At 41.6% G+C, this 24,149-nt stretch overlaps 1 protein-coding gene across 1 annotated transcript in view; it reads left to right on the forward strand.

Annotated features, from left to right (window-relative positions):
• nt5dc1 (5'-nucleotidase domain containing 1) overlaps nucleotides 1-24,149 on the forward strand; it is a 75,941-nt gene that overhangs the window by 38,857 nt on the left and 12,935 nt on the right. The window contains exons 7-9 of the mRNA XM_004566214.5: nucleotides 4,669-4,843; nucleotides 7,113-7,210; nucleotides 13,709-13,830. Coding sequence (XP_004566271.1) covers nucleotides 4,669-4,843; nucleotides 7,113-7,210; nucleotides 13,709-13,830 — 395 coding nt within the window. The remainder of the gene's footprint in view (nucleotides 1-4,668; nucleotides 4,844-7,112; nucleotides 7,211-13,708; nucleotides 13,831-24,149) is intronic.

The following is a 24,149-nucleotide window of genomic DNA, read 5'->3' on the forward strand; positions in this document are numbered from 1 at the left end:
CGCAGCGTCAAAGGTGTGCGCCTTTTGTGACGTCACACTGTGCGCCATGTTATTGTTTCGGTGAAATGAATTTCACCAATAAAGTTACTGTTAATTGTACTCTGACTGAGTTTGTTTAAATGCTTACATATACACACACAGTTACTGTCCCTCCACACATAGGACTGGGTTCTGCTTCTATGCCCCAGCTTTGTTTACTTTTTCCCACCGAGGCTTCTAGACTTCTGATTGGCCAACATTTCTACACGGTTAGGAATATATCGCCACCTGTTGCTTTGGCATGTTCCTAGCAGCGTTTTTCTTCATTTCTGTGTTTACGTGTGGATGGGATTATTTTTTAAAACGAAAACGGAAAATCTCAGTTTTCAAAAATACCCGTGTACGTGTGGACGTAGCCTAAGAGAGTGCTGTACAAGTACCAATCTATTTATTACTACTTTTGTTGTCATTGAATCCCCGTCCAAACTTTTTCTAAAGGTCTCTCAGATTTCTTTAGATCTGGGTACGATAATGAAAAGCAAACCTTAGACAGGAAACGGGTTCCACAGTTCTCTTCTCAGTGAGGGTCCAATCTTTGTCACCTAATTTGCAAACTCAGATTTGAAGGTGTAGTTGCACTTTATGTAACTGAGCTGTTGTTCTTATTTATTTCAGTCATGAAAGTTACTTCAAAGTGACAACTTTTGTGTCATTTGTTTGAGTGATTTACCTTTATGTAGAGAGGATGAACAGTTTAATTGACTTACAATGTCAAAAAAAAGCAAGAAATGTCAAAGGCTTTTTGACCTGACGTGAAACTTGTTGTGGACTAAGTTGGAACCTCCTTTTGACAGCTTTGTTTTTAGAGTATATTGCCTTTTTGTTATCACGAGTGTTATTTCGATAGTGAAGCTCCACTGTCACCGACTGAAAGGGGAAAAAAAGTGTGCAAAGGACATGATGCAGCAATTTGTGGTCGTTCTGCTAAAAATGGAAAGTCCACAGACAGAATGGCCCGACCAGTTTTTCCACGTGGTTCCAACAGGTGCTGGAAAATGCTGTTTGTCTGGATGCCTTTTTAAGACAAAACACTGTAGATTATAGCTTCCCTTTAGAGATTTAGTACATGTGCTTTATACAGTGTATATACAGAGATTGATGTTTATTATGTATAATGACAAAAAGAGTAAATGGATCTTTTCTCACATTTGTTTTCTTAGCCTTTATCTTTCCTGCTGGGGGGATAAAGAAAATAAATGAACGTGTAGATTGTGCCCCTCATCACTTTTGGTGTGGCTGGTTGCAAAATGCTCATGTTCTCTGCCCTAATTTCCACTGCTACTGTTGATTTGTGTATCCTGTCAGGATGCTTTGATGTATCAAAGAGATTGACCTGCTGCAGGTCGTGGTTTTCTTTCACTGAGCAGCTATTCAGTTATGCAGGCCTGGCGCCTGCCTGCACAGTGCAGTGCCCAGGCACAGGCCTGCTGGGCCTCAGGGCACTTCAGTCCTATATTCACAGCTAGACACACACACTGTAGTAGCCTCACAGTGGTGCCAGAGCAGCATTTTAAATATGCGCTTCTCTGCGGGACTTCTGGTTTGCTTCTTCGCTTGCTTCTCTGCTTTAAATCATTTGCCTGGAAGCAGACAGAGGGCTGAAGAGATATAGAACAAAATATAGAGCGTCTGTGAAATGAAAAAACCGAGTTGTTTTTGGGAGGTGTCACTGAGACAGAAAGAAATAAAACAAAACAAAACAGCACTCAGTTGAGGCTATCATCCTGTTCTGGGATCACACTCGAGCGTTTTTTTTTTTTAGCATCTTTGTTCATATGAATTGCAGAATGGGTGGAAGTGTTGATCTCTATAGGGATGTGCTGATATATCAACTGTCTGCTGCTGTCAGCCAGTATTGACTGACACTGACAGATCAGCAAAACAGGCGATATATGACCAGCGTCTGTGGTCAGCATGTATATCTGCAAACAAATTTTTGCACTATCTGTTAATATTGACTAAATTGGACACTATGGATTTAGAATTTCCCTTGATCTAGCAACAGGACACTATTTACCACCTACAGCAGAACTACCACGTGCTTTTATGATGTTTTATTGTGGCTGGTATTGGATAAGGAATCCAATATCATCTTTTTAGCCATCTTCATCTCTGAATCTTTGCGGCGTGTTATTGAAATCTGGTGCTGGCATGTGGGGTCGATGTTTGTTAAACACATGAAACTACTTCATGGAATCTTGCTGCTAGGGGAGTTCCCCTAATCCCCCACAGATGACCTCCCTGATTGTGGTTAATGAGGCAAGACAGGCTTTGTGCTTCCTGAGGAGCGGCCGTGGTTGTTGAGACCCCTTTTTGCTGTTTAGCTGAAGGTGTAATGATCTGTGGATGCAATTAAAACTTCAGACGAGATTTTTTTTAAATGTTTGCATCTGGAACACTTTCAAAATGCGGATTAAGAGGTTCTCACTGACCGGATAAACCAGATAAATGAGCCATTTTTGCTTGTTTGTGTTTGTCACCATCTTCTGTTTAGACCTCTGTACTGCCTTTTTTGGAAAAAACCAGAGCATTTTTCCTCTTCCATGTTAGTCCTGTATTTGGCCACTGGAGGCCAGCATGCCCAAACATTTTAGACTTGGTGCAGGACTGAGAAACCGCTCAACCATATCATTCCCATGACAGGCAGTAGTTGTTACATACCTATTTATTTAGTCAGATTAAAAAAAATAGACCTAAACAGAAAAGAATTTGAAACTGCTGCTATAAATACTGTGTCAGGTAGTCTGCTGAGGGTGCTGATGTCAGGATATTAAAAATGGTATTAACTTATAGAGATAAGTAGTGTACTATAAGTAGAATGTAGCTCTTTTTTCTTCAGTTTGTCAGCAAATACCATCTGCTTCATATTTCTGTTTGTATATGGTTGCCTTTATGTCAATTCCATCGCAGAACTGTGAGGTCTTTTGTCTGTAGGATTCATTGGGTCTACAAATAGTCACAATTTTTGCAGTTACAAGACTTCCAGGTACCATTTGATAATGTTTCCACATTTTACAATGCAGAATGGCAATATTATATGTATTCATGTGTATTATGTGTTGTCAGGCAGTATCTGTATTCTTGATATATCATGCTTTATTCATAGGTTTTTATAGTGATGAGACACATAACTGAGTTACATGTTTTAATGAGCCAGAATTGGTAATACTAACAGGAAGTGAAGTGATGGAGAAGCAGGGCCATGACCCTTAGGTCCCACTTTTGTGAACACAGATTCCAAAGAGAACTTTATGTTTTTTTCTGTATGGCATCTTTAAATATAGTTCATGTTTTTGTGTGTTTAGTTTTGTTTGTTTTTTGAAGCTTGCTCAGCAGAAAATAAATTGTGGAAAAGTTCAAGCACTTCAGCCTTCTTTGCTCAATCTGTAAACATTTAGTCTCTCACGAGGAAAAATGGAAGCATGTGTCCTTTGATGTTTGTCTTTGAAAGAATTGTAGCTTTTTTGGGGTTTTGCAACAATATGCGAAGAAGCTAATTGATTACCATCTGTGCTGGTTTCTTTCAGTAACCCAAAGACTCCTCTGGCATATTTATGGTAGCAGATTTCAGTTTTCTTTTTCTTTGTTTTGTTGTTTCTCTGCATCGTTGCATTACAGGTAGTTACTTGTATCAAAGTTTTAACGCAGCTGAAAGAATTTTATCCTAGAATAAGTGACCATAACTGGAGGTCAGCATGCTGTCCTTTGTTATTAAAGTGTTATATCAGGTAAAAAGATAAAGATGACCACAGATTACTTAAAAAAATCAGATTAGACAATAAAAATTTTACCTGTTTAAAAATGGACACTACGTTAGCGGTTGTGAACAGCTGGTACTTTCCATATAGTGTTACATTTGCACTGTATGATGGTACAGCAGAGCAAAAACAGACCTGTGTTAGCCACTCAGAAACATGCTGTCAGTTTAGCTCTATGACACAACTGTAACTTACACGTATGTTACAGTGGGGATCAATTTTAATGAGATGGTCAGTGGGTAGTAAGGAAATGCTGTTATGTTCAGCAGCTGAGGGTGTTCTAGCATTGGACTGTAAATAACAAATGAGTTCAGTTCAATTTAATTCAGTTGACTTTGATTTGTATAGTGCAAAATTACAACAATAATGGCCTCAATGGGCTTTGTCTTGTCTTGTAAGGTAAAGACTCTACAATAATATAGAGAAAACCCCCAAAATTAAATGGCCCACTTTGAGCAAGCAGTTGGTGACAGCGGGAAGGAAAAACGCCCTTTTAAAAGAAAGAAATCTTCAACTGAGCAGGTTCAGGGAGGCAAAACCATGACTAGTTGGAGATGAAAAGATGAAGAGAGTGACACAAGACAAAAGCCACAGTAACACTAACTAATGATTAAATACAGAGAGGTGTATAAACATAGGGAGAGTGAAAAAGAAACACTCAGTGTGTAATACGAAGCCCCAAGCGGCATGGTAGTAGTGCTTCACAGCTACAGTAATCAACTATTACCATAGTAAATAACTGTTGTAGCTTTGTTACTGGAGTCTCTGTCGAGGTGTGTCAGATTGTGGAAATCTGAATGTGAAATAGTAGCAGCGTCACTTTTGTTTACATAGCGTGCACGTGTCTTACTACTGTTGTGTTTCCCCACAGATGATGCAGGGACATACTTCCCAAGTGTGAAGAGGGATCCGGGCCAGTACCTGCAGCGTTGTTCCGACTCTGTCAAGACCTGGCTGCGCAGCATGAAAAATGCTGGCCAGGTTCTGCTCCTCATCACCAGTTCCCATAGCGACTACTGCAGGCTCATCTGTGAACACATCCTGGGGTAAGACTGCCCACACCAATACTTCACAGTGGCACCTCCATTAACAAAGCTGGAACCTCATCTGCTTTGTTTACCATAACAGTCCAAATAGGGCTTTTAACCTATTCTTTTTTCATTCAACTCACTCATCCTTGACCTTTCTAAACCTGCCCAGCAGGATGCTGATGAGGTCTGTGTTTTTAAATTGTAGCGGTGGGGCTACTGTTCAAATCACTGGCTTTGTGCATTACCAGCTTCCCTCTGTCTTCACTATACAAAGTGTGGTTAGAGCCTTGTTTTTGTAGCCTAAGCCCCATTTCACACTCGATCAAGCAGCAGTACAGGGCCTTGAAACAACACAGTGTCCACGTTGCTGCTGTGTTTGGACTTAGATAAGCCCTTCTTGTTCTTTGTCGGCTCTTATCCTCTTCTCTGGCCTTGTCGATAGTTTGGTTTTTTTTCAGTCTCCATTGCTTGAAGCTGTTGCTCCATGTGAAGTTTTCAGGTTAAAGCCGTTTTGCTCTGGATGTCCTCCTCTCACACCATTTCCTGTCGTCTTCCACAGAAAGCAGAGGCCTGTCTGAGTGTGTGTGTTTGACACATACTCAGACCTTTACAAGGTCAGCAGATTTCTGTTGTAAGACTTAGAAATTAGGCTGAAGTGGTTTAGGGAGGAGTGTTTGTGCTGATTGAGGTAGTTGGCTTCAACATCCTACTTGGTTGTCTTACAGCCAAAGTTTGTGTATTCTTCCAGGGAAATGTGTTGGTGGGTCATGTCAGCACATGATGTGTGATATGTTAAGAAAGCACTTTATTGAGAAACGGGGCTTCTCCTTTGTCATTATGCCACCGTCCTTTTCAAGAGAAAATCGTCACTGGCCCACAGTAGTTGCTGTGTGGCAAATAGTGGCTGAACACCAATGACACGAGGCTGTCAGAAATAGCACAGGAAAGCCAGCTCTGTCCAACAGGAGAGTACAAGCTAATACTGACCAACCTGTCCAGTGAAGTGGGCATTACTATTTGGTACAATTGGATGAAGACTTTTTTTATAAGAAGAATAGCATCATTTCATGATTCTGTGAGTGTTTATTCCACTGACTAAGCATGTTTTCTGGTTTATATAAAGTACTGAAAGTTGAGATGTTTATCCATTTTCTTCGGCTAATGTGGGAGTGGGTCATATGGGCAGCCAAAACTGAATTTAAAAAAAATTGAACTTAATTTTTTTAAACATGCACTTTTCAAAGAGGTTTTTACATGTCCACTTAGGTGGACAACATACGTTTTGACTTATGAATTTGACAAACTACTAAAATAAAATGTGAAAGAACTATAACATAACAAAAATATTTTTTATATATATTTTAAATATATTTTATAACAATATATGTAACAAATATTTATTAATCCTTTATTTATCCAGGTAAAAAATCTCATTGAGATTAAAAATCTCATTTCCAAGAGAGACCTGGCATCATAGCAACAAAAGTCACATACCACATAGGTATATATAAATATAAATATAATATATATATATAAATATAACAAATATAACCCTGTCACCCAGTGAGTGGCAGGGTATGGAGTGACACAGCAGTGTCCAATGTAGTGGTTTATATGCAAGTATACTATCAACACAGACACAAATACAAGAAAACCGCCTTTGAATAGCTGTCCACTGTAGTGACCACTATGCATGAAAGGGTTAAACTCCTTGTCCCTGACCCAGTGTAGGCAGTTTGGGGATGGCCCTTCCTTTTCCAAAGTCACACATCACTGTCTGACTTTCCCATAAACACACTCCTAAACCTCATGGAAAGCCTTCCCAGAAGAGCTAAAGCAGTTATAGTTGCAAAGTGTGGATCACAATTATATTAATATATTTTTCAGTACAAATAGACTTTTGAGTTCTGAATTATGATTGTTAAAATGTGCAGAAACCCATTTTTGCCACGGTTATATACTGTACTGTACTATAATGAGCACTTTTGTCATGAAGCAATTAAAGCTTGGCACATACTAATATTTATGTCTTGCTTCATGAGCCACTTGTTGGCTTCTCTCCTTATAAGGAAGATTCTTCCTCATAAACATGTATACTAAAGTCCTCATGACTGTAGGTCGGTGTTTACTTTAGTCTGCATTTCTTCACTGTTTATTGCTCTGTGTTTTCTATCATCTGTATCATCTGATTGTTTAGGCTCATTCAGCCTCACTGTGTGCACTTGTGTACTTGGATGCTTTCCACGAGTTGTCGAGTCTAAAGAGTTTTCTCTGGCTGTTACAGGAAGGACTTTGAGGAACTATTTGACATCATTATCACAAATGCCCTTAAGCCAGGATTCTTCTCCTTGGTGCCCCAGCAGAGGCCCTTTAGAACCCTTGGTAAGTAAAAGATCACCGCACCCATTTCTCAGTTATTTAAGCCTTGAAAACATCTGTAGAAAAGGCTCAAATATATAACTTTTGCACTGACTGGAGGTTTCAAAATGTTGTTAAATGTTACATTAAAATATTATTATGATTTCAAATATATAAAAATAATAATCTGTCACTTTAAAGAGTACCATCACATAAAACGTACTTTTAATTAAACAAAAACAAAACATCTTTTTTCAATTATCTTGTACGTGTTTGTCATATTGTGTAATTACTGCTGCATGTCTGCAATTGAATATATTGGCTTTGCCACATTAAACAGCAAAGTGGCATCATTTTGAGTCCAATGATCTGGTAATACTTTTTAAGGAATGGTGTTGTGTAAGTTTACTGTAGCTGACCTCTGTAATATGAATGTTTCAGGACATATAAGAGTGTACGTTAGTGGTTATTAACACCGACTTATTGGGTGTGGTTTCTGGACATTTTCAGTTTAAGCCAAAGCTTAATTACAGATGTAAAAAGCTCCTCCAGACCATTCCCTGTGGATGATTTGACTAAAACAGGTCAAACTACACTGGCTCATGTTTAGTTTGCAATTGAGAGTGTTTAAAGGATGGACAAACCCACTGGTTTTGGATTCTACATTATGAAAGTGACCTTATTTGAAAAAAAGAGGGTGGAATGCAAGTTTATCAGCCAAGAATATCAAGCTTGGCTAGTCACCAAAACTAAAGGGCAAGGGAGCCTTGACCTCCTTGGCTCACTTGTGACCTCAGTAAACACATTCCTAAGGCGAGAGGCGGCGTACACCCTGGACAGGTCGGCAGTCTATCACACAGAGACAGACAAGCATTCGCACTCACAGTCACACCTATGGACAATGTAGAAATATTAATTAAGCTAACCCCAATAATTGCTTATGTTTGGACTGTGGGAGGAAGCCATAGTACCCGGAGATAACCAGATGGTGGAGTTCTTTCTGACGTCAACTGTTCTAACCCCACACCTGTGCTGCTCCATTTACAACAGGCTTTTATTACTTTATTAGTCTATTGATGGGAATGAGAGCTTACTCCAGCTATAACCACCACAGATTTTACATTTAACCTGAATATTATAAACAGCTGTGCGTTCTGTTATTGACAGCACTATCTGCAGCTTCCATGTAGCTTCTCCTACCTGCCCCAACCCCAGACATCTGCTCCTAGATGCTGGTGGTGAAGGCGTGTCCTGGGACAGGGGTTGTTTCCTGGTATGCTCCCCATGTCTGGATTATCTGGCTGCCAGCAAGAAGACTGGGGATGCATTATGTGTGAAGACGGGATGATCCACTCACTGAAATATTCTCTGCCTCGCCTTTAGCTTTGCCACGCTGGCAGAAGTAGCATCGGCATCTGGCCTCTATTCTTTCTTTTTTTTTAAACTGAAATCGTTGCTTCTTGTTCTGCACTCTTGACATATTCTCATTTTTATTGGCCAATAAAGTTTATTTAGAACACTTCAAATTTATTACACTAGAGCTGATGTTTGAAGACCCGCCAAGCATGCTCAATTCATTGTCATGAAGGTGAGCGCGCAGAGCTGATCATCAGCTCTTAAATGATTGGTTTAAGAACAACGTCCACTTTCCTTCTATATTCTGAAGACATTCAGATTCACAAATTGCATTTACTTCCTCATCATCTGCAGATTAGGTAACACTACATAAAAGTACTCTACAAGTACCTGGATGGTGTACTTGTAGATGGCCCTACTGGTGGTGGTCAGAGGGCCCGGTGGCGCCAGTGTCCAGCAGCCTCGCCTCTGTCGGTGCACCCCAGGGCAGCTGTGGCTACAATGTAGCTTGCCATCACCTGTGTGTGAATGGGTGAATGACTGAATTTAGTGTAAAGTGCCTGTCATTCTGGGACAGGATAGTTTTATCTGTTCAAATTCGTCAGTTTCTGAAGCCTGAAAGTCGTCACCAGTAGAAGAAAAAACTGGTGTTACAGAAACAGGACTTCTTAAGAGCTGCTGCTTATCTCAGCTGCACCATTTGCACTGCTCTGAATCCAAACCACATGACCCCATCACTCTCATACCCCAGTGTCCTTGCAGCTGAGTATACACGTGTGCATGAGTATTCGCAGATGTTCAGGTGCTCATCCCTCGTCTTACTGTTTTTTCTCTCCTGTCAAAATGTTTCTAGCATATTTAACCTGAGTTTGAACTCGCTCTGTGGAACACTGTCTTTTTTATCGCAGAGGGTGAAGGACTCCTTTTATCATTATGCTGCTGCTGGGTTTTAGATGCAGTGAGCCCTCTATCCTGCTTCACAGAGAGGAGAGTGTAAATTCAGACAGGGAGCAAGCGTTTGCCATTGTTTAGGTTGACTAAGGAGGCTTACTGCAGAAAGTCAAACAGTCATACAGTATATAGCAGCTTCAGAAAGTTTTCTTTTTGCACATTTGCATTTTCACAAAGTTTATTTTAGCAAAAAAAACTGTAAGAAAATACATACTTAAAGCTGTGAATTAGTTTTTATAACTATATGAAATATTTACAGTATAAATGTGTAAAATTACAGGATATTTTCTGTAATTTTACACATTTATTTCTTACAATTTAAACTCAAACAGTCAGTTATTGAAAATGATCTATAGGAAGCTGCCCAGCATTGTTAAATGTGATGTTGTGATCATCGTGCAGTTAATCATTACTGAAACATTGGGGATTACATGTCTGTATCCCAGTTCCACTTTTGCTTATTATCTGCACTAACAAACAGCTTCTCTAGAAGGAACTTCTTTGCTAACATCAAACCTGTAGCCAACCAGTGGCTACAGGTTTGATTCACAAGCTCTGTATTCTGAAAATGACACGGGTGTTTTACCTCCACAGAACCATGGCTCTGACTTTTCGGAGAGAAAAGATGAGATTTGTTAATACCTTGGCTGACAAGTGGTGTTTGTTAAGGTTGGATTGAAACAAGAGGGGCATGGCTGGATCTGAATATGGCAGTCTTCACTGTGCTGCTTTCATTCGTAGTCTGATTTTCCCCTTCAGTGCTGAGCTGAGATAAGGGCTGCCGAAATGCAGTTTCTATCAACAGCAGCTCACGTCTTTGTAGAGTCATGGAATACTTGGAATCAAGTTACCAAACTAAACCAAACAGAAACTTCAGAGGTTTTCTACCATTTCGATTGTCTTTTTTTTTTTTTTTACTTTTTATTTTATTTATTTGAACAACTCACTTGTCCATTACGCATACAGTTTCTTCAGAATAACAGAATACAAAGAGGGTCACAAACTCAAGACAGTGAAATTAGAAAGAAAAAGGAACAAACAAATATATGTATAAAAATATAAATACATATATAATAATAATTAGAAAAATAAGATAAAGTAAAACAAAAGAAAAAAGAAAAATAGGAAACATGCCTGTGGTGTCAAACATTTCCATCGTTCATTTCACATTCTTTTCTTTTTTTCTTTTTTTTTGTATGCCCATCTTCATTCAGTTCAGTCTTTGTTTTTTTTTCTTCTGCTGTACGTCAACCATTTTCCCCAGTTCTTCAAAAAGTGTTCTTCCTTTAATTTTAGTTTATGTGTAAAGTTCTCCATCTTCATAATGTCCTCCACAATTGCTACCCACTGCTGCTTTCCTGGTGTTTCTGTCTTAAGCCAGTTTTTGGTGATGGCCTTCTTTGCTGCCAAAAGGAGAATCTTTGTCGCATGGAGTCACACAAACCACCTGCAACTCAACACGTCAAAGACTAAGGAACTGGTTGTGGACTTCGGGAGGTCTAGAGCAGGTCCACTGCCGGTTCAGATAGAGGGGGAGGAGGTGGAGGTGGTCAACAAGTACAAGTACCTCGGGCTGTGGGTGGACAATAAACTGGACTGGTCATGCAACACAGAGCACCTGTATAAAAAAGCCCAAAGCCGACTGTACTTCCTCAGGAGGCTGAGGTCTTTTAACATCTGCAGGAAGCTCCTGAGGATGTTTTACCAGTCGGTGGTTGCTGGAGTACTTTTCTATGCTGTGGTGTGCTGGGGGAGCAGCACAGCAAAGAAGGACTCATCCAGGCTGGAGAAACTGATCAGGAGGGCTAGCTCTGTGGTCGGCATGAAGCTGGACACTCTGGTGACAGTGGCAGAGAAAAGGACATTAAAGAAACTGATGGACATTATGAACAATGCTGGGCATCCTCTGCACACGGCCATAAACAATCAGAAGAGTCTGTTCAGTGACAGGTTGCTTCTCCCCAAGACAAGAACTAACAGACTTAAAAACTCCTTTGTCCCACACGCCATCAGACTGTTTAACTCCTCTCTGGAGGGGAGAGGGAGGGGAAACAGGAGGACAAAGGAGGGGGGAACAACTAAGCTGTAGTGCCTCTTCACCTCACTGTACAATACCTTGTGCAATACTTTTTGTAAATAGTCAACAGTGCAATAGACTCAATACTTGAAATGTGCAATTCACTTGTATTTTATTTTTTATTCCTATTTATTCTATTTATCCCCTTTGTATATTTTATTTATATTTGTCTCTGTATTTATATATGTGTGTGTGTGTGTGTGTGTGTGTGTATATATATATATATATAACAATTCTGTAACTGTAACTTCGGTCGTTGCTGTGCTTTTTGGAAGTCGAATTTCCCAGAGGAACCCACCCGAGGGATTAATAAAGTTCTATCTTATCTTATCTTATCTTAATCTTAGCCAGGTAACGATCCTTTACATCTACAGTACCTTCCAAGTACCCTAGATACAAAACAAGGCAGGTTCTAGGAATAATATAACCTAATATATCACAGAGAGCCGAGTGAATTTTAACCCAGAAAGTGTGAATTTTTCTGCATTTCCAGAAAATGTGCTTATGGTCTGGTTCATCCCATCCACACAGCCTCCAACATTGTTTTTGTGTATTGGTTTGTTTATTTTTAATCTTAGGTGTAATAAAATAGCGAATTTGATTTTTCCAGATGAATTCTCTCCACCTCAATGAGTGAGTTGTATTCTTATGTTCTTTCCATGTTTCATACCACACCCTCTCAGTGATTTCTTCACTCAGCTCTCTTTCCCATTTTACTTTAACATATACAGTTGATTCCTGTCTTGAGTCCATCAAACATTTGTATAGGGTAGACACTGATTTTGGAATAACACTTTTATATGCCAGTATAATTATTTTTATAATAGGATGGATTTTGTCTTCCTTTATTTTTATGTTTTTATTAACGTAATCTCTCACCTGTAAGTATCTGAAAAAATCCTTGTTTTTTAAGTTGTATTCCTGTTTTAATTCTTCAAAACTTTTAATTTCTCCTTTTTTGATTAATAAACAAATTGCTGTGATTCCCTTTTCATTCCAATTTTTAAAACCAAGATCCAATTTTCCTGGTCCAAATTCTTCATCGAAGGCTATCCATTTTAGCAAACCAAGCTCTTTACCAATTCTGAACTCCTTTACTGTATCATACAATACATTTAATGTAAAGGATATTATTGGGTTCCTATCTTGGTCTTTAGTTACGTATTCAGGGATCTTTTTTATACCCATGTTTGTTTGAATTGGGACATTGAGTGTGGAGAGCTCCACATCCTTCCAGCGAGCCCCATAATCATCACTACACCAATATGTTATCTGGCGTATCTGTGCAGCACGAAAATATTCTTTTAAATTAGGAAGCGACATTCCTCCTTTCTCCTTAGTAAGCTGTAAAGTAGTGTATCGTACCCTTGGCCGCTTGCCTTCCCAGACAAATCTAGATATATACTTATCCCATTCTGAGAATTGGGTTTCAGGTATGCTTATCGGAAGAGAGAGGAATAAATATAGCAATCATGGTAAGATATTCATCTTTATCACATTTATCCTGTCACTAAATCCTAACGGATATGTATTCCATCTTTCCATATCCTGCCTTATACATTTGAAGAGATGCAAATCTAGCCCGATTAATAGCACTGTAATTTAATCCTCTGAGGTCGACATCCTCATCAGTCGCAACCCAAATTCAAATTCTTAGCCTGGGCTATCAGAATATGTCATTTTTCGTGGTTGCATGATTTTCATTAAAATGCTCTTCCAAATTTTGGCAATTGGGGAAATAAGAAAATAATTATTCCAACTTTTTTCAAAAAAGTCCATTTTGGACTTTGAAATAGAGGGTGAGGGTCGTGTTGGGGTTAGATTTACAACCTATGATCAACTCAGAGGGTTAAAAGGTTGAATGATTCTGAAGACCTAGTAAAGAATCATAAAGTAATTTAAAAGACAAATTAGAGCTGAGGATAAGATGCTATTTGTACTTCCCTGTTCTGTTTTTTCACAAACACTGAGATTTACTCTTTGTTTCCCTGCACAAATGACGCTGTACCTCTGCCACTGAGTTGTGTGGTTTTGTCCTGGATTACTGGAGGTTTTGCTGGTGTGTCTGCTCCTGCAGCAGCTGGCTTGTTGGTCAAACTGCTGCGACTGTTTTATATTACCCATTTTTGCTTGTGCAGTGAACGATGTGGAGGAGAGCGAAGGTCTGCCATCGCTGGACAAACCCGGCTGGTACTCCCAGGGCAACTGGCCACACCTCCACGAGTTGCTCAAGAAAATGACGGGGAAACCAGAGCCCAAGGTACACAAACCACCTCATATACTACAGCAGGCAGCCAGAGCTCTGGCTCACTTTGAGGTTAGCTCCAACTTCAGCTTTTGGCAGGCACTGAAAGAGATGAAGGCTTCATGATAAATACGCTCAGGGAGATTCACACTAGAGTGATGAAGAGGAGGAACGTGGCCCCTGGCATGACTGTTGACAAGGCAGGGGTGTGACAGCATGCTGAGAATTCACTGATAGAGCCAGTATAAGCCATTCTTAGAGACACTTCTTTCCCTCAAGAAAACAACAGTTAACCAACATTCAGTCCCACACGACAGTGGTTTGTTTAATTGACAAGACTAAGGGAAACCTTATTTTTTGTCATGTACATACAGATATATTTATGACTTCTCAAATTAAACATGGAAAAAATTAGCTAAACTAACTAAATACTGTGGTCAACTCCAGCCAAGTACCTCTGGCTTCAGACTTTTCTAAATGCTTGGCTTCAGACTTTTTCTTCCAAGGAGCCACGGTTTTTTTTACATTTTTAAAGTGGTCTAGAGCAGCGGTGTCCAACTCCAGGCCTCAAGAGCCGTTGTCCTGCAGGTTTTAGATGTGTCCTTGATCCAACACAGCTGATTTAAATGGCTAAATTACCTCCTCAACTTGTCTTGTAGTTCTCCAGAGGTAATGAACTAATCATTTGATTCAGGTGTGGTGACCCAGGGTGATATCTAAGGCTACGTTCACACTGCAGGCGAAAGCGCATCAAATCCGATTTTTTTGACCCTATGCGACCCATATCCGATCATGGTATGACAGTGTGAACGGCACAAATCCAATATTTTCAAATCCGATCTGGGTCACTTTCGTATGTTGTACTGAATCTGATACATACCCGATGTTTCAGAAACCGACTGCTGTGTGAACGGTCAAGTCGCATTAAATCTGTCTTTTACATCACTGACACAAGACAGACGCCAATTATCAAGCGCCCGATAAGACATCGCGAACGCTTCCTGGCCATCCGGTGAAACTGTTGGGAAGACAACGTTGGAGAAATGTTAACATTTTATTTATACTGCATAATCTGCAGATTCTGACAGAAATCTGCAACTATCCTTTGAAGCACCGCTCCTCTCTAAAACAGCAATAAGGATCATTATTAGGTTATCTACATTATTATGTAAATAACAAAATAACTTAAAGCAAAAATTGGGAAACGTGAAGTCCGAAGTCTTTATATTAAGGGCCATCAGTCAAACAATATTGTTTGCTCTGGGTCTAAACAGAGCGCGTTGTGTGTGACATCTTCTTTTGCGCATGCGGCCGCTTTGAGCGTTCACACTTGAGAGCGTTTGCTGTCGCATTTTATTTGTAGTGTGAATGAGCAGACAAAAAAATCGGATTTGATCAAAAAATCGGAATTGAGCATTAAGACCTGCAGTGTGAACGTAGCCGAAAACCTGCAGGACATCGGCCCTTGAGCCCTGGAGTTGAACACCCCTGGTCTAGAGTATTAGTTCTCCAGGCTTTTTGAAGGTCTTTTAAAGTCTTTGGACTTTGGCTGGTTATTCACGCATTTTCATTCCAGTTCTTGTGCTTCATCATTTTAAGAGGAATTCTCTTTTTTTTTATTGTTTTAAAAGCCATTTTATACTCACTTATGAATCATTCGAGCATATAAAAAGTACTGTTGCGAAACATATAATTTGTTCCCATTTATTTAGTCGATTGTATGTAAAGTGCCAACAATAGAACTGTTTGACAGGTGTAAAACAATATTTTTGCACTACCGTATTTTTCGGACCATAAGGCTCATCGGATTATAAGGCACACTGTCAATGAACGGGTCTGTTTTCATACATAAGGTGCACCGGATTATAAGATGCACTAAGCAAAACAAAACAGTCAGATATGTCAAACTTCACTCAACTCATTCTTCTTGTTCCTCCACTTCCGTACCATTGATTCATTAATGTTGAATTCTCTCGCAGCTGCTCTATTCCCATGTTGTTGCAGTATATTAATGACTAACCTCATATTGTGGATGGATTATCTCAGTTGTTCTCCTGACTGAAGTTTGGTCTGTTTACAGCATCCTGCCTTGTGATTGCATTTGTCCCACACCATTGGGAACCCTCACGTTAACTTTTATCGAGTGGATAAAAGTTAGCGTTCATGCTCCAGCTTCACTGTGTTTATGTTATGCTAACATAGCTGTGTAGCGATCATGTAGCACATCATTATATTCCAGCTAGTCTAACTTCAGTAACCCTACAAAAGTCACTGCTGTTTAGTTTTCTGTCTTCAGTTATGTTGGAAGTGATAGCAGAGCTGTACGTTTTAATTTTTCACAAATCTCTCAGTCAGAACATGCTATATGATGTTTAGGTGGAAACTAGCAAGCTAACTTCTTGCTAACTTCTAACTCCGTTAAATGTAATAAATTTTGTTGTCATGGATGCGTGGATGTTAAATTTAATTGTTATACCTGGTAAAGTGGCAATGCTGATCATTTTATTAAAAACGAAATAATTTAGACAGTTTTTCCACTCTCAGTGATGCCACCGTGTTCGTTTGACTTCGGGACCTTAAGTGGAGTTTGGACCCGGATTACTCCGCAAGGCTCCTGACTACGGTAGCCGTAATGCTCCAACAATCCATCAAGCGGTGCAGCTTCGTAGCTTACCAAAGTTGTACTAAAACATTTTTTGACAGACTTTTGAGCGCCGTGTACCACATAAAATCGGTTCAACATCAATAAGCACAACCAGAATTCACACATAAGGCACACTGTTGATTTTTTAGAAAGTCTACTGAATGTGGGATCACCTCGATTGAGAAAAGAAAGATAGAATAAAAAAGGAGTATCCAGAAGTTTTGGGGCATCCTTGAAGAAACTTGAAGAACTATTCCTGAAGACTCCTACAAGATATTTACAAGAAAGCTTGCCCAAGTAAGATGAGGCTGTGTTAAAGAATAAAGGTGGTCATACCAAATGCTGTAGAACTAAAACAAAACCGAATAGAAAGGATAGACAGAAAGGATCAAAAATAATTGGATAATTGACTGACAAGTAGTGCTACTTTACAACTGTTTATTTCCCCCACATTAATTGTATTTCGGATTAAAATCTTGCTGACTACTCAAAAAGCTTTGTGTTGACTCATTTGTAGAATAAGACAAACATTTATTTGTATTGTTTGTTTTTATGGATAAAATAGTATTTGCTGCTCTCTTTGGTAGTTGACAGTCTTGAAAATGAGATTTTCAACCTTAATTAAACCTTTATGTGATCACTTAAAGGATATATTAAATAAAACCTAATAAACAATCTAAGAAGCTTTAGGGATTAGCCAAATATACAACTTTCTAGATTTCTTTCTCTATGAAAATAACTTTTTAAAATTTCAATTAAATACTTCATATACTTCATTAAATACTACGTATGCCAAAAGATTTTACACCAGATACCGTCACCTGACCCAATTAACCAAGTTTGGAATTGTCACTCGGAGTCCCCTAGCTTATGATCTGCTAGGGCCAGATAATAAGGATCTACAGACAAGATTTTAGTTGGGAGGGAACAAGATCAGAAATGACAATGGTTGGATGTAAACGTGAATATTTTGGCAGCACGGTGGCACGATGGTTAGCACTGTTGCCGCACAGCAAGAAGGTCCTGAGTTCAATTCCACCATCAGGCCGGGGTCTTTCTGTGTGGAGTTTGCATGTTACTCTCCGGGTACTCCGGCTTCCTCCCACCGTCCAAAGACATGCAGCTTGTGGGGATAGGTTGATTGGATAATCCAAATTGCCACTACGTGTGAATGTCCAAGTGAATGTGAGTGTGAATGGTTGTCTGTCCCTATGTGTTAGCCCTGCGACAGACTGGCGACCTGTCCAGGGTGTACCCCGCCTTTCGCCCTATGACAGCTGGGATAGGCTCCAGCACCCCCCGCAACCCTGAAAAGGATAAGCAGAAGCGAATGGATGGATGGATGAAAACTATCAAATAAAGTAGGTATTTATAAGACAATAGCTTATATTTGGTGTCTGGTAAGTAATGCAGCTGTCTTCCAGACAAATAAGCTTCCATCTGTGTGAAATTATGAAATTGTATCAGAAAAACAAGCAATAAAGTGGCATCAAAGCAACAGTTTAGTCAAAAACAGGGCACAGGACACAACTACATAAAAGGAAAAATGCCAGACAAAATAGACCAGAAAAAATGCTGACTCATCTCTGCTCTCAACAGTCTAACTACAAGCCAGCCACAAAACTCCCATTAGACGTTACAATGAAAGCTTTTTGGCTTGTGGCTTTTTGTAGAGAGAAGAGCTGTCCCATACTGGAATGCATCTAAAGGAAAAAGCTGTTAAATAATCCAGTGTGTCTGTGTATGCTCACAGGGATGTATAATTGTGTCTAAAAGGACCTAATTTGGAACAATCATGTCCCTTTAAATTTGATAGATTTTCACATAATACAATGAAATATAAATATGTATGCTCAATGATTACACTTGAATGTTCTACAAGCAATTAATAATGTATGTTATCCATCTATTTTCTTCTCCTTGTCAAGGAGAAGAAAATAGATGGGCTCCATCTCCTTTTCCGAGACGGAGCCCACACCTCCGTCTCCGTAGCCACCTACTCTAGTTTGTCCGAGGGAACACCAAGGTATTCCCAGGCCAGCCAAGAGATGTAATCTCTCCAGCATGTCCTGGGGCTTTCTACCAGTGGGACATGCCCTGATGAATCCGAAAGAATAACATCATCTGCAAAAAGCAGAGATGCGATTCCGAGAGCACCCAAGTGGAAGCCTTCCATCACTTGGCTACGTCTGGCTATTCTGTCAATAAAATTATGAACAGAATCGGTGACAAAGGAACTCAGGGTGAACCTCATCTACCTCAGGGACCCTGGTGCCATGTGCACTTATGGACACTTTTGTGTTCGAACATGGTGTTCATTAAGGACAAACTGTGGTTTGATCAGGCAGACCATTCTTTCCAATCAAGCCCCTCCAGGTCTCGGTGTTGTTGCCCACATGAGCATTAAAGTCTCCCAGTAAGAAAACAGAATCCCCAGGTGGAGCACACTCAAGCAACCCACCCAGGAACTCCAAAAAGGCAGGTACTCTGAACTGTCGTTTGGCAGATAAGCGCAGATGACAGTTAGGATCTGTTCCCCAACCTGTTCCCTTGATCTTACGCTTATAAGGGTCTTCTAAATTGCTCTTTGTCTGGTCTCTCACGCAGGACCAATTTGCCATAGGAGACCCTATCAGAGGGCAAAAGCCAGCCGCCAGAACATCAGAACCCTGGGACACACACTGTGACATTGTGATGTTAAGACAAGAACTTTGACAGTGGCTTTGTTAGTGGCTGGGCAAATGGGGTTTAACACCACTGACAGGCAACCACAATTTATACTGATTTTTCAGAAAGCTCACAATTGATCCAAGTAAACACTTAAAAAATTTAACACGAGTATAACTGTTTTTGGACATTTATTCAGAAATGTGAAATGTGATTTTCGCTCACATAATTGTACACATTGAAATATAAATCAATGTGTGTGAAATATAAATCTTCTACTACGGTTGTTGTGGTATGGTGATGTATAAATTTTTAGCACTTTATGATTTCCTATGAAGCTTTCTTGCTTTTGGAAATAAGAGGAATAAGGAAATCTGTAGTTTAGCTGCCAACAATGCCTTAAGAACCATAAGAGCATGTAACTTTTCTTTTAAAAATAATCAGATAAACTTTTTCTATCTAAACTGACAAAATAATTTAGGGCAGGAGAAATGATCTGTAATAGATCAGGCACAGCCAGCACTGCACTGGGCAAACCCAAGTCCAGGTAGTAATACTCATCACCATCCACATCGAAAGTTCCTCTTCCCCCTCCTCCCACTCCTGTGCTCAATGCTCCCCCTGTTCCTCAGCCACGTGGAGAAAGCTCTTGTGGAATTTAGTGTCAACCTGCACTTATAGCTGCTTTAAAGACTCCTCTGGGTTGACCTGAGGCACTCTGTATTTTCAGTTCTCTCCACTTTCACCTGACAGGACTTAAGGCAGGTGGCTTGGATAGAGGCATTCAAGGAAGATTACAATTGACTTACAGGACACTGCTGAAACTACTGGGGTTGTGACTGGACTGATCGGACATGATCAGACAGGTTCTTTGGGTATGGGTAGTTCATTCTGTGTTCCCTGTGTTGTTTTGGGAAAAGCGGCACAGGTTAAAAAGGAAAAAAAACAACATGTGTACTGATTCTGCTGACAGTATTTCACAAGTTAAGAGAAATGTCTGGTTTCTGAGAGTGTAACTGACAAAATGTCTGTTGCCCCCACCCCCCTTATGCTCCAGGCTCCATGCTGCCTGTAGCACAATGGCCTCATTAAGGTCATTCTATATGTTTGCATTGCCTGATTGCCTGATAAAAGAACTACAGACCCACATGGCTGATTCTCATAACTTGACCAAGGGGAAACTTTCATGTGCAGCTTTTTGCCATGAAGGAATCCCATTGGATTCCTAGTCTTTCACCTGCAAACTTTATATTAATACTAGATTTTCTGGTTGGCTTTCAACTTACATAATGAGGCATGACCAGATAAAGTTCCATGCTTACATGTTCTGCAGAATTCATCCTGAAAAACTTTGGTATTATAAGATGGCACGTCAAGTAACTTTGAATTCAATTCTACTTGTATAGCATTTTAATTAATTTGCACCAGATAACCTGTACACTGGAGAGGAACTGCATCTCACTAATTTAGGAGGTCTTCATTTAGTCTGGAAAAAGAGTTTGTTGCTCTAATAAGTCTTATAATAATAATAATAATAATAATGGATTGGATTTATATAGCGCTTTTCAAGGCACCCAAAGCGCTTTACAATGCCACTATTCATTCACTCTCACATTCACACACTGGTGACTTCCCTAAAGCTAGGGCGTCTTACTGGTCACTGAATCTCTTTTTTTTTTTTTTTTTTTTTTTTCTCTTTTTTTTCCCGATCTAGATCCTATAACTTAGTCTATGTACTGTATTTTTCGTACCTTAAGGCACACATATAAGGCGCACTGTCGATGAACGGGTCTGTTTTCATACATAAGGTGGACCAGATTATAAGGCGCATTATGTGAAACAAAACAGTCAGATAAGTCAAATTTTACTCAACTCATTCTTCTTGCTTCCTCCACTTCCGTACCATTGATTGATTAGTGTTGAATTCTCTCGCAGCTGCTCTATTCCCATGTTGTTGCAGTATATGAATGACTAACCTCGTATTGTGGATGGATTATCTCAGTTGTTCTCCTGGCTGAAGTTTGGTCTGTTTACAGCATCCTGCCATGGTATTGCATTTGTCCTTAACCATCGGGAACCCTTACGTTAACTTTTCTTGAATCGAAAAAAGTTAGCATGCATCCTCCAGCTTCACTTATGTTATGCTAACATAGCTGTGTCGCTAGCGATCACATAGCACATAATTATATATACCAGCTAGTCCAACTTCAGTAACCCAAGAAACGTCACTGCTGTTTAGTTTTCTGTCTTCATTTATGTTGGAAGTGGTAGCAGAGCTGTACATCATAATTTTAAGTTTTCATGGATGCCAGGATGTTAAACTTAATTTAGACAGTTTTTAACTCTTTTTTTTTTTTTTTTTTTTTTTTTTTGGCCTGTCCCGTTTGGCTCTTTTGCCATCAGAATTGTTGTCTAAAGGCAAAGAAAGATGCCCAACGGATTTACTTTACCAAACTGACCATCCCAGCCTTGCCGTAATGGTCCATTTGATTCACCTTTTATTGTTTATTTTATTTTCACTTAATGAATACGGGACAGACTTGACTGGGGGAAAGAAGGGGAGAAAGAAAGAGGGAAAGAGAAACAGCTGAGAAGAGGGACGGGGGAGAAGGGCAAAAGACAAAAACCAACAGAACGGGCAGAGAAAAAAAAATGCATATATCAATTACCTGGATCACCTGCTGAGAAAGAAAAAAGAAAGCAAGCAGAAGAGAACAAGAGTAATAGAATAAACAACATCACAATGATATATGGGAATATGACAGTAAATACTAAATGTTAAACATTATTGTGCAGCACATAAGATCAACAGAACACAGTGTGCTTTGAGGTAGGAGCCAAAAAGGGTGTAGTTTGTGGGTGTGATCACCCGTGTGTACACCTGTGAGTATGGACGCGCTTGTTTTTTGTTTTTTTAAAAGGTTCCTTCATGTAATAATCTGCTAGAGGGTGTGGGGGGGGGGGCACAGCCCCGTCCTCCAGGGCGTGAAGCAGGTGTGGAGGAGATCAAAACTCCAGACATCCAGAGGCCCCCAGAACACAAGAGACCAAGGAAGACCAACAGAGGGGCAGCTGCGCCACTGTCCCGGAAAGAGCTGAGGAGAGTCCCAGATGAGGGCTCACTCAGCAGCCGCGGAGCAGAAGCCAGGGGGAGTTGCAGTGACGCGCCCGTGAGCTCCGCCGGCAGCCAGCTGCGCCTGAGTGACCGAGCCCCAGGCCGAGAGGCCGGGGGCACCCCACCTCCGAAGTGGCCCGAGCGAGCCCCAGGCTCCAGGCCCCGATAAGCGGCCGCCAAGGAGTGAGCCGGTGTGTACCTGGACGCCCATCCCCGGACACAAAGAACCACCAACGCACCGATGTCTGAGGGGGTCCGCCACTGGCAGGGGAAGTGGTGGTAGGGGGAGATAGGCCTCCAAACCTTGGAGGGCCTGAGATGTCCCCAGAGAGGTGGCGCCTGACACCCAACCTGACATATAGACACAGACATACAGGCACACACAGATACAAACATCCATTCCCACCCTCATGCTCTCATATGCACTTACTCCACACTCAACCAACGTGGAGACAGACATAAAGAGACGTTGTACACACGATCACACTCCCCAAGCGTACTCTACAAACAGGGTCTAGGTGCCCCCGCCCCTGGAGGGGGAACTGCACCCAGACCCAGGTGGTGTTTCCCTTTTCCCTGCGGTGGGGGGAGGCAGACCGCCCCGACTCCGCAGCAGCAGGAAGGCTCCACACTCCAGACCGCAGTCGGACGGCCAACTCCTCCTCCTAGTCCTAGCCCCCCTGCTCCAGCAGGTCGCAGAGAACGGGGGTGAGAGAAGACTCCAAACCTCCCTCCACCCGCTCATTGTAATGTTGATGCATGTGTGTTCTAAGGTGCATTTAAAACCCAGGAGGGCTTGGGGCTACCTGCCAGAGAGCAGCAGGTAAGCGCATGGTCCCTCCTGCTAGCCCTCAATGTCTACGTGTATTTAAAATTGAGAGGTGGGCAACGATGCCAGGGGTGGGGTGTACACCCTGATGGTACTTTGGACTCCGTGTATCGTGCCCACCCCCAAGATCCTATATGTATGTGTAATGAGAGTGTGAGTAATGTGAATGTCTAAGTTGTGGGATAAAATTGAGGCAGAGGCAGCCAGAAGGGGACAGAGGGGGGGGTAGCCTCCTCTGCACCCTGGTGACATACCCCTACTCCAAGGCCCTGCATGTGTGGGTGGTTGTGGTGGAGCGGGAAGAGGGAGGCAGCTGGAGATGGGGAGGGAAGGAAGGGAGGGGCAAGTGACCCCTCCCTGGGGCCAGCTCCCCCGCTGACCCCAGTAGGCACCCCCATACTCCGCGACCCACCAGGGAAAGGGGGCCCAGGCCCATCCAGACCGGGCCCAGTGCAGCAGCGCCGCCCGGCCCCACAGAGCCCGGGACAGTCCACCCAACCCCACCACAGAGAAAACTGCACCCACCCCACCATCCACTCATCTTCCAGACTACATAAGACAATAAACACCCAGGCTGAGATCTTCCTCCACCTCTCCTGTATCTCCCCCTCCTGCAGAGGGAGCTCCTGAGGAGAGGAAAGCTCCTGCAAGATGTGACAATCTCCCCCACCAGTTGAAGAGCCCCCCAGGTGGCTCGACGCACCGGCGGCACCCTGCTCCAGGGCTGGGCCCCCATGCACCCACCCGCCCACAACCCCGGCAACACACCAACCAGGACCCAAGCCCCCGAGGCCCGGTCCGGGTCCCAGCCCAGAGACGGAGCGCCCCCAGAACCTCACGCCCATCCCGGACCCACCCAGGGGCAGCCAGGCTACCAGGTCAGTAACCCACGTCCGTCAGCACAGACCCTCCCCTAGCCCCGCTGCACGCAGCCGCGAGGAAACAGTCACCGGAGAGCCAACAGAGCCCCTAACCGGACATGACCGCTACCCCGGGTTGAGCCCCCCAAGGAAGATGCCTCCGGGGAACCCCCCGACGCCCTAAGCCTGTCCCTACCCCCACACCAATCACAACAGTGA

This window comes from Maylandia zebra, linkage group LG15, assembly GCF_041146795.1.
Source record: "Maylandia zebra isolate NMK-2024a linkage group LG15, Mzebra_GT3a, whole genome shotgun sequence".
NCBI lineage: Eukaryota > Metazoa > Chordata > Actinopteri > Cichliformes > Cichlidae > Maylandia > Maylandia zebra.